Source organism: Carassius auratus, chromosome 20 (assembly GCF_003368295.1).
Source record: "Carassius auratus strain Wakin chromosome 20, ASM336829v1, whole genome shotgun sequence".
Lineage (NCBI taxonomy): Eukaryota > Metazoa > Chordata > Actinopteri > Cypriniformes > Cyprinidae > Carassius > Carassius auratus.
In genome coordinates, this window is record NC_039262.1 from 985,462 (window position 1) to 1,000,820 (window position 15,359).

General features: G+C 38.5%; 1 protein-coding gene across 2 annotated transcripts; it reads left to right on the forward strand.

The window, feature by feature from the left end:
* Window positions 1-313: 313 nt before the first annotated feature.
* LOC113037786 (uncharacterized) lies at window positions 314-12,565 on the forward strand. 2 transcript variants are annotated; one of them, XM_026195134.1, is made up of 10 exons: window positions 314-409; window positions 7,178-7,368; window positions 7,605-7,713; window positions 7,861-7,997; window positions 8,112-8,177; window positions 8,463-8,546; window positions 8,679-8,816; window positions 9,020-9,240; window positions 9,971-10,130; window positions 12,392-12,565. In XM_026195134.1, the coding sequence occupies exons 2-10, from the start codon at window positions 7,179-7,181 to the stop codon at window positions 12,526-12,528; spliced, it is 1,242 nt and encodes a 413-aa protein (XP_026050919.1). In that variant the 5' UTR covers window positions 314-409; window position 7,178; the 3' UTR covers window positions 12,529-12,565. The 2 variants fall into 2 exon arrangements, with proteins under 2 accessions (XP_026050919.1, XP_026050920.1); XM_026195135.1 differs by lacking the exon at window positions 314-409 and having other exon boundaries at window positions 7,027-7,368.
* The last annotated feature ends 2,794 nt before the right edge of the window (window positions 12,566-15,359 follow it).

The following is a 15,359-nucleotide window of genomic DNA, read 5'->3' on the forward strand; positions in this document are numbered from 1 at the left end:
GACGCGACAAAGCAAGAGTTAAAAATCATTTTAATATGTTTTAATATTCACCACGAAGCAGACAGTCACTGAAAATAATGGGATAGTATTTTTTCGCACTGCTTCCGTCCAACCATATGCCTAGTTCTATTGTGGTAATTTGCAGGTCGTGTTAAAATGTAGTTGGTTTTGAATAGATAAGTGTTTTGACTCGTGTACGATAATTTTGAACTTCTGATACGATACTTGGACATTTCCAATCTGGCAACACTGATCAGCTCCGCCTCCGTGCAGCTCCGTCAAACAGCGGATCCTGAGCGGACCCGTGTCGGATTCTCGGACGCGGACGCGCCTTTACTGCAACGGTTGAGGGCCGACATCAATCGAGAATTTCTTTGCTGGGATACGGTTGCGCTTAACCCTCTTTTGAGTAAGTATTGATTTATTGATATATTGCGACATTCACAGTAAACATTGGGTTTTAAAGCATAATGTATATTAATGATTATAATGACGTTGTTTGATATTAGGACAACTTTAACATGTTCACTTGTGGAAAATGGTTTAGCGCTAGCTTCTAGCTAACGTTAGCTGTGCATTATTAATTTTGCATTTTTGTTATTTTCGTCTCGTGTGTGTGTGTGTGTGTGGGGGGGGGGGGGGGTTTATCTGCCATCATCTTTATAATGAAAATTAAGCTTCGGCATTTTAATCACTGTTTGAGTTGGTTCAGACAATATGCCGCCTGTTTGAATGTCAAAAAGTGCGGGCTTATCTGCTAATGTTAGCTGCCGTCTATTAGCTTGAAACCATCCAGCAAATAGACCGGTTATTTAAGGTCACCGCTCATTTTACACAGTTTAACAACAAAACAAAACGCTAAGTGAACATTACTAGCTAAGTTACTCTTTTCATGTTGGTTTTAAGCGCTATGCAGCCCAGTTAACCTGGAAAACGGTTTAAAAACAGTATGGTTTATACAGCGTGTCGGAGGAATACAGCGTCTCCTGCAGCGGGGAGTCATGGGCAGAGGCACCGCAGTGTTCTCTACATTTGCTTCTTGTGTCGTCTGGGGTCTGATTAACAGTAAATTCATCAAATTCAGTGTCCACAATGCTAATTTCCAACAAACTATTTGTCATATTTTACGGGGCCCACGTGAGTGAGGATTTCATGTCGCGGCTTTCGTCTCTGTCTGTCACTTTTGAGATCGCCAACAATAGTGGTGTGTCGTTCTTGAACGATTCGTTCATTTTGACTCGTTCCTCAATCACGTGACAGCCCAATACGCTAAACCCAATACAATATGAGCCGGAAAGAGAATTGATTAGTTCATCTCATGAGTCTTCGGGTCGAGTCATTCCTTAATCACGTGACAGACCCATACGCTTAAACCATAGACTGTAAAAGAATGCAGAGAATTGAATAGTTCATCTTTCGGTTCTTCGGGTCCTTCTTTTGTCCCGTGATGTGACAACATTGGCTAGAGTAATTAGTTAATTTAGAACTTTCCTTACAAAATTGGTGCGTAGTACTTATTTATTATTAGTATTATTTACTCTTACGGTAACGTGATGCATTTCTGGTTTCAAATTGTTGCTTTTAATTTCTGTCATGGTGGTACTTTTCCATAACACTGAATGTGGAAATAAAGAGTTGGTTATGCTTAAAATGTTGATCTTTTTCTGTCTGTTTGTTTGTTTGTTTTTGTTTAGTTGTGCAGTTATTAAATCAGATTGTCTGTGTAAACCCTACTTTTTTGACATATGACACTTTATAAACATTAAAAAAACACAGTGTACATACTTTTGAATTGTTGTTTATTGTTTATTTTTGTGTCAGAAAAGCTTTGTAACAAAGAGGACAACTATTCCAAAATAAATTAAAATAATAAAAATGTAAATAATTAAAAATGAAATAAAAATTAAAAGATAACAAAGCCACAGGGTCTAATAACCTTAACAAATGAACTTTAAAAGTACAATATAAAAAAAAGAAAAACTAAATATTGCACAACAAGCTTTGCTTTTTTTACATAATAATTTTAAATGAATGCGTTTTAAAATAAATAACACTTTTGTGCCAAAATAAAAACTTTATATCAAAGAGGATAACTATTCCCAAAATAATTTAACCATTTGAATAAAAAATAAATGAAAATTAAGAGATACTAAAGCTACGGAGCCTTATAACAATAACAAATTACCTTTAAAATCACAAAAACAAAAATATTGCACAACAAGCTAGTCTTTTTCTAAATAAATAAAAATTAATAAGCTTTAAAATAAAAAACACACTGTGGTTATATTTTTAGGACTTGCTTTTTATTCATGTTTGCATTTTAATAAAAAAACAAGCTCCCTGACCTTGGATGGGCTGAGTCTGTGAGTTCTTCTATCTGAGATAATCTGCCCAGTTTTAGAAACATTTTTTTCAGATGGCACGGATGTGGCCACAATGCAAAGTCTTGTCTTTGTGACTTCAGAAAGGCTTTTGTATACTGGTGAACATCTCCTCCACCAGGCCAGAGGGTCTGATGTGCGGGGTAAGAGTGGCTCTGCAAGGTTGGCCCGCATCTCCATCATAGCATCTGAGGTCTTAGAAGAGGTAGCAGAAGGCCTCAAACTTGCTACCCTTTTGTCAAAGTCTTCCCAAAACATGGGCCCTGCATTGGCAGTCACACCAGGATCTGAAACTCCTCACTCTGAGCTGGGTTAAAACTGTTAAAGCTGAAGTTATCATAACCTTAATGTCTTAAACTAACATTAATAATTCTAATTCAAAATGTTATTTGCTTTTAATGTATGTCCTTTTTTGAGAAATCTTCTTATACATATATTACACCAATATGTCAAGTCTGCCTAGGAAAAGCAATTATTATACCAGCAAACTCAAAATTGGAGTAAAAATTAACAAACTATTCTATAAATACTTTTTATTGTAAACTTGGATTATTATATTATTATATAGCCTAGTGTTTATTTACCGATAGACAGTCAAGAAGACAAATTAATCAATATGTTATTTTTAACAGGGTTTTATTTATTTATAAAGAATAACAAACCATAGATCCTCAACAAACAGTAACAAAAACACAGTGACAGAAATGTCAGAAATAGCGCATGGGTCTGTCACGTGATTAAGGAACGAGTCAAACTCGACCTGAAAGACTCATGAGATGAACTAATCAATTCTCTTTCCGGCTCAAGACTGCGTTAGTTTTGCGTATGGGGCTGTCACGTGATTAAGGAACGAGTCACACTCGACCCGAGACTCATGAGATGAACTAATCAATTCTCTTTCCGGCTCAAGACCGCGTTGGTTTTGCCTATGGGTCTGTCATGTTATTAAGGAATGACTTAAACCCGAAGACTTCTTGTCAGATAAGAGGTGAGATGAGCTAATCACAGATTGAAGACCCAGGTAAAGAATTAATATTTTTTTTCTGTATCTTATAGCATTTTATTTTTTGTATTGTTTGTTGTGTGATCAACGTTTGCATAAGTACTAGATGTGTTGGGGAGGTAGCACTTAATATTTTAATAACATTTTGCTAAAATGAACGAAATGACTCGAAAAAAGATTCGTTCATTTTGCTGAACGAGACTCAAAAGTCCGAGTCGGTAAAATGATCCGAACTTCCCATCACTACAACACATTTGACCAACTGGGCGCCGTGGGCGGCAACGTCATCAGAACGCAAAGAATTATTGGTATGTTTGGCCAGTTGACATCTGGCATAGCAGGCTAGTGTTCTGGCATGAAAATGATGAAAAATTAGCGTGAAAAAACAGAATATAATCCTACAAAATGCAGCGGGCTAAAGAAAACATTGTCGGACCATACCGCCCAAAACTAAATCCTAAAGCAAAGATGAGATATGACGAGAACATAAAGAGAATCAAAGGACTTGATCCTTACGAGCAGAGAGACTGGTCAAGGTAACACCCTCCAGCCCAAAAGAAGGGCATGTGAAAAGGCTGTGTTGTGGTGCTTTTGCAGACAGCCTGAAGAGCTTTATGACATGTTTGCTTGCGATAATCAGAACTGTCCTATACAGTGGTTCCATTTAGGCTGCGTGGGACTCAGCAGTGCACCAGCCAGAGAAGAGTCATGTTGGGTCAATGGCGGCACCCAGGGGTGCTTCAAAAAAATATGAAACCCTGCCCCCCTGGGTCTGAGCATAGACAGTAAAAGAAATGGACACAGCGACCCCATTGGAACTCAACTGAGACAATTGAAGCCCATTTTTAGCGTTTTTTAGCACTTCCATTTCTGACGCGCAGACTCAAACGGAGCTTGACGACGTCAGCAACCTGTCTGACCGATGTAAATCTTCTAGTAGCTGTGCGTGAAAACTGCCATCGTTAATCTTGCAGAGACGGCGAGCTTGAGCGGGGAGTTCTTTGGCGTGAGTGAGCAGGAGTAAGTATTCTGATTAATTATTTTGTATAGTATTTTAAAATGTAACGCTAGTACGCCATATTAAGTTAATCGCCTGCAAGCTTCTCCTCCTGTCTGTACGGTAATGCGACAGAGAGTCCAGTGGTTATGACGCAATCATTAGGCTATTTTTACAAAATCTGTTTATACGCCCTGTATAAACAGTTTTTGTAAAAAAAAAATAGGCTAACGATTGCGTCATAACCACTGTAACATAATGTAACATAGAAGGTAATGGAGCCCTTTATACATTGTCGTGTATCTTTAGATATAAAAAATGGACAAACGGAGTGTTTAAATGCCTCAGATGTAAAGTTATTCGCTGTCAAAGTGACGCCCAAATGAATGGGAGTCAATGGGAATGCTAACGCAAGTGAAGTTCTGCTACAAGATGGCAGCATGCAGCCGACTTCAACTTCCGGTCGACTTCCTTGCGGCCTAGGTCTGTGCCGGTCGGCCATGATGGTAGGACACGCTATCGGTCGCCAGGGGCAACGCCTTCAGAACTTCACAGAGGCTCGACTAAACATTTCAGAGTTCTTTAATTTTTGCGCATTTATTATGTCGGGAAACAGCGGTATTTGGAGAAGCTCTCAGGCATCCAAAATATCAACCCATACGAGCTCCCTGCAGCAGCACAGAGACCTGGACCATACCTCCATGCACATATATGGACATTGTGAATTATATTGTTTACAATGCAAGTCTCCTTGCGTTCACTCTGTTAATGGCTTTAATCTAACCAGGACATTTACATCTTGCAATCACACATTTAACTACCCTAGCCAACCCAGAACTGGTTTGTCCACTTTGCAGCCCCCAACACAAAAACCTGGTACAGTATGTGTCATTGGGCTAAAATCAAATTATAACTAAACATACACAGCTTTAGCCTACATCAAAACATGCTGGAAACGTTTGTGTACACCGAAAATCTCGTTACAATCTAGTGTTTATGAAACAGTCGCAGTTATTTAAGTTACTTTGTCATTTTGGTCAAGAAGTGTCTGCTAAATGCAATGTAATTACAACCCTCCAAAACGCATGGGAATAAAATTACTTTGGCCAGTACAACGCTGTTTTGTCACCTGGAGGCTTGTAGATGGACCCATCCACAGCAGAAAGCCGCGTAACTTTCCAAAGACTTGTGGCTTTTAAACTCCTGAATTGTGTAGTAACTTACACCAAAAACAAGATAATTCCCAATGTCCATATGTGTGCATGGAGGTATGGTCCAGGTCTCTGTGCTGCTGCAGGGAGCTCGTAGGGGTCGACATTTTGGATGCCTGAGAGCTTCTCCAAATACCGCTGTTTTGCGCTTGGTGTAACCTAAAAAAAACTGTATTCCATTGTTCCTATGTTTCCATATGTATCGTGTGAGGTACTGGAGCAGTTTTTAATGCAGCAGTGACTTCCAGGCATGGTTAAACAGTGCGAGAACCTCTTCTACGTCAGGATTGTTGTAGATCATTCTGATTTCAGAACAACAAATACCAAGTTTGTTTCAAAAGTTACAGCTGCTTTATTAAACTAAGACAAGAATGTATTTAAGTACTGCTAATGTAAAACTAAAGTAATTGATAGCAAAATATGATTTTAAATAAAGGTCACTGAAGAGATGTTCTTTTTTTTCTTTTAGACAGGACTTTTAATATTTAAATGAAAAGTATGTTAATGTATGTTTAATAAATATGATTACGTCATACTAGGCATTTCTTTCTGTGTGTATATGTATACACATTTCATTATTTAACATGTACATTCATAAATAATATTTATACACATACAAATTCATAATTTCAAGTGTAGCTTAATGGGGTTTTTTGTATTATGTCTATGATCTTCATTACTTGATTTATATTTGATAAACCTTTTTTAATCATATAATATAAAATAATTACTAATAGAAGTTTCTTTCTTCTTGTCTAGTGTGTAGCAACGAAACAGACAACACCACCATTTAACAATGTATTTATTTAAATACAAAATTAGAAACAATTATACATTTTACACACCTGATTGCAACCTGTCTCTCTTGAAATTTCTCTTTTAGAACAAAAATGAATAGAAAGACTGAGCCTGTCTTCTTATCAACCTTAAGGCGAAGGACACGTGTAGACGTTCAAATAAGACTTAATCAAATTAGGACAGACATGATTAATATGGACATGACAGGAGTAGGGGCAGAAGACAGAGTTCTTTCTGAGAACACTTGCCCACCCTCTTCAGCTTATCCAAAATGATAATGGTGTGTGTACGCTATTTACACTGAATTTTCCCGGCAGTCTCCATTCTATACCTACCCCTTCAACTCTGACAGAATGAACATATTTGTTGTAAATTATGAGATGACATATTATCCCTCAATATGCCAGGGGAAATTATATTTTAAGATGAATTTAACATGCAATTTGACAAATGTCCCACCTTTATCACTACCTGACTGTACATAGTCCACTAAATTATAAGCATTATGCAATTATTTTTTTTTAGATTTTGAAACAAAACCACAACACATTCTTCCAAAAAATTTTAATAGTACCCTACTTTAAGGTTGTGCTGAAGTTCTACCTAACTATTATAATCTGTACATTTTCTTTCCTTTTACTTCTTCCCACCCTGGGGCACCATCAGGTTAACTTTCAGCCCATCTTACTTGCTTATTTGTATACACTGTACACTTGTGCATGCTTTAGTTTATGTTATTCCTTTTTGATGATTAATAAATACCTCTTTTCTTTCTTTCTACATTAAGGATGCCTTTTCATCTAATTGAATTTCAAGCGAGCGAGGACATGGCTGTTGTGCCAGTTGACTGGTATGATGACGGGATGGTGTACTGGCCCAGCTTTAAGAGCACTGAACGTGTGAAAAGGGCAGTTGCTAACGAGGAGAAGCATGAGCCAAACTGGCCAAGATATGATGTAAAGGTCGTAAGAACTTGTGGTATGCCAATTCATAAAATTCTTGTTTAAAAATGATTTAATGGTTGCTTCTCCTTTTGCTTGGAATAACGTATTATTTCTATGTTCTGAAATTGCATATGAAATTGATTGTCTTGGCCTTGCATTGTTTAAAATATTCAATATATATCTATAGTAATAATTATTATTATTGGCATGTTCTGTGCAGCTTTGCAGCTAATTTGAAACTCGTGTTCATTTTAACACATTCAATTTTAGACGACTACAGAGATGCCATTAGGCTTATGACTCAATATCAGAATGGCTGCAACACCTCTGCCGCAGAGCAGGAGGGTAAGCTGCCAGAGAAGAGATTCAGGAAGCCAGTGTAAGTGTGTTCGGTCTTGTTTTTGTTATGTTTCTACAGTAATAGGAAGGTAACTTCCCTCAGCATTCAAAAATAGACCAGAGATGCTTGTTACTATGTATATTTGGCAATTTTGGGATTGCAATAACCATAATGGTTGCTTAACAGCCATCGTTTTGGGGACTCTGATGAGAGTGAAGAAGAGCCAGAAAATGGTGACTTTGCATCTCTGAGGATGCCACGACCTTCCAGCTTGCCTGGCGTATCAGTTGAAGCCTCATCCCTAAGACAATTGCACTGGAAGAGTAAGGAAAAATCTCTTTAACATCACAATAACAAATCATAATATTAATATTAGAGATATGGTTAACATTCTTAGTGCTAAAGATATTCCCCTCTCCTTGTATCCATTCCTTCAGCTCCATCATCTTGCAGAGTGCCAGGCAGCAGAGTAACTACTCCTCAACCTGGAGAAAACTGTCTAGGTAAAAACTGGTCTCCGAAATAATATTGAATACAGTGGCCCAATCTATATTAACACAGCAATGGTCAGTCTGTTTCAAATCAATAGACTGCATCTGCATTACCATCTCAGGTTTTCAACTTCAATCCATTCATGGGGTTGAAGTAGGTAGTTTATACCAAATTCATGTTCAGCATGACAAGAGATTTTTTTTTGTCTGCCTTTGTTTTGCCCTGTAGCTTGCAAGCCTTGCAGCCTACCATGGTTAACAGATCACAACCATTTAATACCAATTTCTCTCCCTTAGCACCAGACTATGGGGCAGGACAGCAACACCCTTCACCACCTCAACTCCCAACACCCGCATTTAACATGCGGAGAGTTACTCAAGGTAGGGAATGATTTCGGAAATATTAGTGAATAGAAAGGGTCCTGTGTGTATTATCTGTCATGGTTAAAAGATTACTACCATTGAATAAAAAATGTCCCCCTCTCACACACCGCCCACCTTACTATGGCCCAGCAATGGCAGTCCCTCCACAACTCCCTCCTCCCTCTGCTCCAGCCCTCAACACGCAGACAGCAGAGGAATCCTGTTCAAGCCTGACCTACACACCAACATGGCGAGAGGGAAGAATGGCTGATACCATTCCCTGCTCTGGTGAGCAATAACTGACAAATACTGGAGGGTCATTCTGTGCCAAAGATTTTGGAAAAAATTCCCACAACCATCACATTTTCTTCAAACTTTGACAATAACTTGTCATTAACTAATGTCAGTATTATGAATAATAAGGATAAACACTGAAACACGTGATATATTTTATACACTACATTTGAGCTATATTTCATGTTTGTCAACAGCGGCTGAGTTCCACATCCTTAGCCTGCTTGAAACCATTAAACACCAACAAGACCAGCTTGTGGCAAAGGTGAACTACCTCAGCAGCATGCTGAACAGCACCCTGGGGCCAGATGTTGAGATGCCTGAAAATATCCAGTTTCCCCTGGAACAATTGGAGGCAGTGGAGGCATTTGAAATGTTTCTAAAGGAACCGTCAAATGGCCCAGCTCAACAGAGAGTGGTGAGTTTTCTTACTGGATGGTGCCATAGGGTTAATTGATTGTCCATCATTATTATTGTAAAGGTGGAATAGGTCCATGAGGGTGTGATCCAAGTACCGTATTTTCCGCGCTATAAGGCGCATCGGATTGTAAGGTGCACCTTCAATGAATGGCCTACTTTAGAACTTTTTTCATATATAGGGCGCACCGGATTATAAAGCGCATAGAATAGAGGATAACTGCAGTCAAACATTTGACTGGGTTTGCGTTAGGCATCCACTAGATGGAATGTCAACATTTTGACAGAGTGCCTTGATTCATATGTAAGGCGCTCTGGATTATAAGGCGCACTGTCATTTTTTGACAAAATTAAAGGCTTTTAAGTGTGCCTTATAGTGCGGAAAATACGTTACATGTTTCACGAGTTCACACTTGCATACAATTAGAGGGGGTACAGGTTAATGTGTATATGGCATGCTGTCCAGGGGAAAGGCTCGGAGTTCGGCCCAAACCCAGAGTACTTTTACCCGTATGTAAGTGGTTAGGACTAGAAGTGTGGAGGAGGAATGCTGCCAAACTCGGTGGTTTGACTCTCTTTTTTTTTTTTTTCTTTTCACAAAAGTTTTCTATGTTTTTCTACATTTCTGGATGCTTTCAAAAGGCCAAAAACATTTTAAATGCACCTTTAAATTCAACTTGAGCTTAGAAATGTTTACCTTCCTGACTAAAAAAAATGTCTTTGCCTTTTAGATTTCTTCTTTGGCCACCATTGGAGGCCAGGATGTGAAGAGGGTGACCTGGAACATTCTGGGCCGGCTCTTCACAGATGAGGTGTCTCATCAGATCAGCTGGAAGGGTGTTAATAACAAAAAGCCCTTCAGTAGGATGGCAACGAAGACCTTGCTTTTCAGTAAGTATATAATTCAAAGTGATATTAAATGCATTCAAAGTCAATAGTTTGTAAATGTTAGGGCAGCCTTAAAAACCATTGCAACCATCTTACCATTATGACCGTGCAGCCTTTTTTTTAGACAATCGATTAACTAATCTTTTACTAAACGTGACTTTGCGTTTCCTAAATGATATTAATTTTTTTTTTTTGTATGTCGTAGATGATGTGTAAATGATTTACAACACTTTCTGCATCCCCTAATCTAAAGTGTAAAAAAAATAACATAATTTACATAATTAAAATAAATTCACATTAATTGCTGTAGTATAAAAATTGGATTAAACAATTGATATTTCACTCTTGTCTAAACATTAGTATCACTGACCCTATCCACAGCCCTAACCCTTCTGGAGCAGCTCTACATATGTGATGTACTATTAATTGAAAGATAAAATATGATAGAGCAATAGAATGAATAGTGAAAGTAACAGAGGCTCATACAATTAATTAAGCATGCAAATAACTGAAAGAAACATATATTTGATGAACAAATTAAGCCAACTAATATGATTTATATTCTTTTGGTTTATCTACTAATACATTTAAAAATTACAAATGCAGTGAAAATTCAGGGATTGGTTACATTTATATTCAAAAATGTATTTCAGAAAATTATTTCAAAATGTGGTATCGGTGCATGCCTAATTAAAAGTATTAAAAAAATATGATTTCAATATCAAAATAATTGTACACAATTAACGCTGCACCCCGTCTGAGATAAAGAGCTTTTTCACATGGTTATGAGCATGATATTAAGTATATAAGTCCTTGAAAGTCCTGGAATTTCATTTGACAGAATCTGTACTAACCCTGATAGTTAATCATGTACAAGCCATTTGCAAATGACTTGTAACAAAATTTACAAAACATACATTAAATGATAGTATATCACTTGCTAATTATTTAGGGATGTTTTGTAAATGATTATTTCATCATTATTTAACCACTGACTTATAAATGACTTACAACTGAACGTTATTAAAAAGTGTTACCCTCTTTGGCAACTCAAAATCAAACCTAGTATCTCCCTGAGCAGCTGATGGCTACTTTGCATATGCAAATTGTTCAATCAGGTTGGCCTATGCCTGATGTTATGTTTAACACAATGCAATAGTTAGTGAATCAGTAAAAACGGACGGACACGGTCACTTATTTAGTAGGAAAAAGTAAGCTACTAAAAATATTCCTGTTAATTATCAAGCAGTGCAATAATGATAATAATAAAAAGCCTACCTTTTTGACATGCGGTAAATCTTCAAAACTGCTGTGAGACTCCCTCCGTCTGATTCCTTCAGTTTGTCGCTGTCACTGTAAACGGTGTTGACCATAAGTGCACTTCTAGAAAATGGAGATGCCAACTTCCGGCACAGTCTTGTGGTGAAACAGTGGCGTACCTGCACTTGTGCATAAAAATTCAACTACGGTCGAAGTTTAGGGATTGGTATCACAGTGAATTTTCCTGTCAAGAGAAATGTACCCCAGGTGTGGGCAACAAGCCCATCATGTTATCAAAGTAAATGCATGCAAACGTATTGGCTGCCTGGTCGTTCTGATAACTTTGCTCGTGTACATTTATCTTGGATCTCTATAATAATAATAATATTAATAATACATACTGATGGAAGTTGTATGGGTTGTAATTTACCATGTGAATTGTATTTTAATTAAGTGTTGATTTTGGAATGGTTAACCTAACCCTTAAGGTCTGTGCTGCAACATATAGCTTGAATGTTAAGTCGCTTTGAATAAACTAACTAAATGTAATGTAATGTAAACCAGGACTAAATGCAAGTAAATGGAGTTTACCCACTGCTAAAATGTCAAAAATAGAATTTATCCACCGGTTTATGTAATGTAATGTTAAGAGTTAACCTCCAAATAGAATGTTATAGGACCTTAACAAACTTAAAATATTACAAAACCACATTGATTTATCCACATACAATATGTGCTCTGATCAAGGGACCATTTAATACCACTGATATTGTTTGAACATTTTGGATGTCTTTTTTAATGACCGATAACGAAATGCTTCGCACACCTTACCTGGATCATGAATTCATAGTTTACCCTCCTCTTATTTTAACCTGCACAACTTTGTAAATTTACGTTTCTTTTTAATTTAATCTCCTTCATACCCATCTCAAATATTGTACTGTGTAAGCATATTTGGCTTTGGACGCTACATACCATAAACATATCTGTCTGTTTGATTACAGGTGCTGTGAGGAAAAACACTGTGACCCAGTCAGCCACGGATGCAGAGGTCACCAAGCATGCAATCAGGTGGTTCAACCTGGCGGCAGATCGGGCAACGAGGAGACGTGTCCCACCTCCATCCACACAAACGGAGTAAAAGAAATGTTTAAACAATAAACCATCTTTTTATTGAACCTCTTGTCGTTCACCAGTTATTCATTTTCTGATGCTGTGCAGTGCAACATTTCATTGAAGTTGTGGTCTAATAGATAAAATATTTTTATGTTTGCACCGACCTAGGTCTACAGTATAAAGCATTAAATTAGGTTTTGACCATAAAATGAATGTAGATTAGCCTAGCCAACATAGGCTACTTGACAAAAAACTGAATAGGCTATAACCTATAACTTAATAAATGCAAATGTCAATTTTATATTTCCATTGAGTAGTGATTATTTTTGTACAGTAAATTTATGTCTTGTATTGAAACTTTTCTGTTAGGCTTATTTACAATATTGTTCGGTTAAAAATGCAAGGCAATGCAGATTTAAGCTTAGGTTTATTTTGCCATAGTATCTTACAATTTAGTTTATCCTATTTTATCCTACAGCAAGAACAGAAGGGATTTTGAAAATGAGATAAACAGATCCAAAATGGACCCAGGCCAGATGAGACAGTATTTTTATGAGTCCGTTGTGGGTCCGTGGCAGATATATGTTTCAATTTGCGGGTCCCAAACGGACCCGCCGTGGAGGTAAGGTTTTAATCGCAGATGCAGCGCGGAGCAACGGCAAGTCCGCGATGAGCCTTCATCTCGGATCCGTCATTGCTCGCAAGTGGACTGAGATAGGGTCCGATACCTCCACGGCCGATCTGCCGCGGAGTCATTTTGCTGTGTGGGTCCGAACTCCCAAACTCACTCAAATGATTCGCAAACCCGCTCTGAAATCTCGAACTGATTCAAATGATCCGCGAACCCGCTACGAACTCCCGTACTGATTCAAATTATTCGCGATCCCGCTCCCCACTCCCGAACTGACTCAAATGATTCGCGAACCCGGTTTGAACTCCCAAACTGACTCAAGTGATTCGCGAACCCGTTTTTGAACTCCCGAACTGACTCAAATGAATCGCGAACACGCTCCGAACTCCCGAACTGATTCAAATGATTCGCGATCCCAAAACTGACTCAAATGATTTGCGAACACGCTCCGAACTCCCCGAACAGACTCAAATGATTCGCGTACCCGCTCCGAACTCCCGAACTGACTCAAATGATTCGCGATCAGACTCAAATGATTCGCGAACACGCTCCGAACTCCCGAACTGATTCAAATGATTTGCGATCCCCAAACTGACTCAAATGATCCGTGAACCCGCTTTGAACTCCCGAACTGACTCAAATGATTCGCGAAACCACTTTGAACTCCTGAACTGACTCAAATGATTCTGGACAGTGTTTTCTCTACTTCCTGTTGGCCTTCTGTAGCTAATGGTAGCTCCGTGTTAGCTGTTTTTATTTTATTTTTATTTTTCTCTAGAATCTTTATCTTGCTATCACTCTCTGTTTTTTTGTGTGATAAATATAACTTAATTCACACCATGTTTCTGATACTATCAAACAATCTTATCAGATTAATTTTGATCGTTCACTTTTATTTTATTTCCATGAGTGCAGGACACCTGCAAAGCGTTAGCACTCGTAAGCTTGTCAATAGCGTTTTCATTCGAACGTATTGCTGTTTTCTTTTCTCCTCTCCTCTCTCTCGCTTCAGTTTTTCACAAGTTCATCAAACAACTGCAGTAAGAATATTTCATCAAGCACGGTGAGTAATGGCTTCTCCTTCTATTGTTATTTGCACCTCTTGCCACATGTACAGTTTATCTATCCCTGTCGCAGATGAGGGATTCACATGTGATAAATACAGGGAAATAGTTAGGCTGACAAAGAAGATTTCAGAATTAGAGACACGCATCCAAACTATAATTGAGGACAGTAAGAATGTTAGGGCTCGAGATACAGCTTTGGATGCATCTAGCTTTTATGGGGAAGTCGTGGCCTAATGGTTAGAGAGTCAAACTCTCAATCGAAAGGTGAGTTCGAGTCTCGGGCTGGCAGGAATTGTAGGTGGGAGGAGTGCATATACAGTGCTTTCTCCACCTTCAATACCACGACCGAACCCCCAACTGCTCCCCGGGCGCCGCAGCATAAATGGCTGCCCACTGCTCCGGGTGTGTGTGTGTTCACTGCTCTGTGTGTGTGCACTTCGGATGAGTTAAATGCAGAGTACGAATTCTGAGTATGGGTCACCATATTTGGCTGAATGTCACTTTAACTAGCTTAGGGATTCCTACATTGTTCTGTTCCGGAAACAGAGCCCCTGCAGCAGGGCAACTGGGTGACAGTGAAGCAGCGCAGTCGTGGGTCAAAACCATAGACAGTAAAAGAAATGGACACAGCGACCCCATTGGAACTCAATTGAGACAAATGAAGCCCAGTTTTAGCGTTTTTTAGCACTTCCGTTTCTGACGCGCAGACTCAAACGAAGCTTGACGACGTCAGCAACCTGTCTGGCAGATGTAAATCTTCTAGTAGCTGTGCGTGAAAACTGCCATCGTTAATCTTGCAGAGACGGCGAGCTTGAGCGGGGAGTTCTTTGTCGTGTGTGAGTAGGAGTAAGTATTCTGATTAATTATTTTGTATAGTATTTTAAAATGTAACGACAGTACGCCATATTAAGTTAATTGCCTGCGAGCTTCTCCTCCTGTCTGTACGGTAATGCGACAGAGAGTCGAGTGGTTATGACGCAATCGTTAGCCTATTTTTTACAAAAACTGTTTATACGGGGCCATAATGTAACATAGAAGGTAATGGAGCCCTTTATACATTGTCGTGTATCTTTAGAAATAAATAATGGACAAACAGAGTCTTTAAACGCCTCAGATGTAAAGTTATTCGCTGTCAAAGTGACGCCAAAATGAATGGGA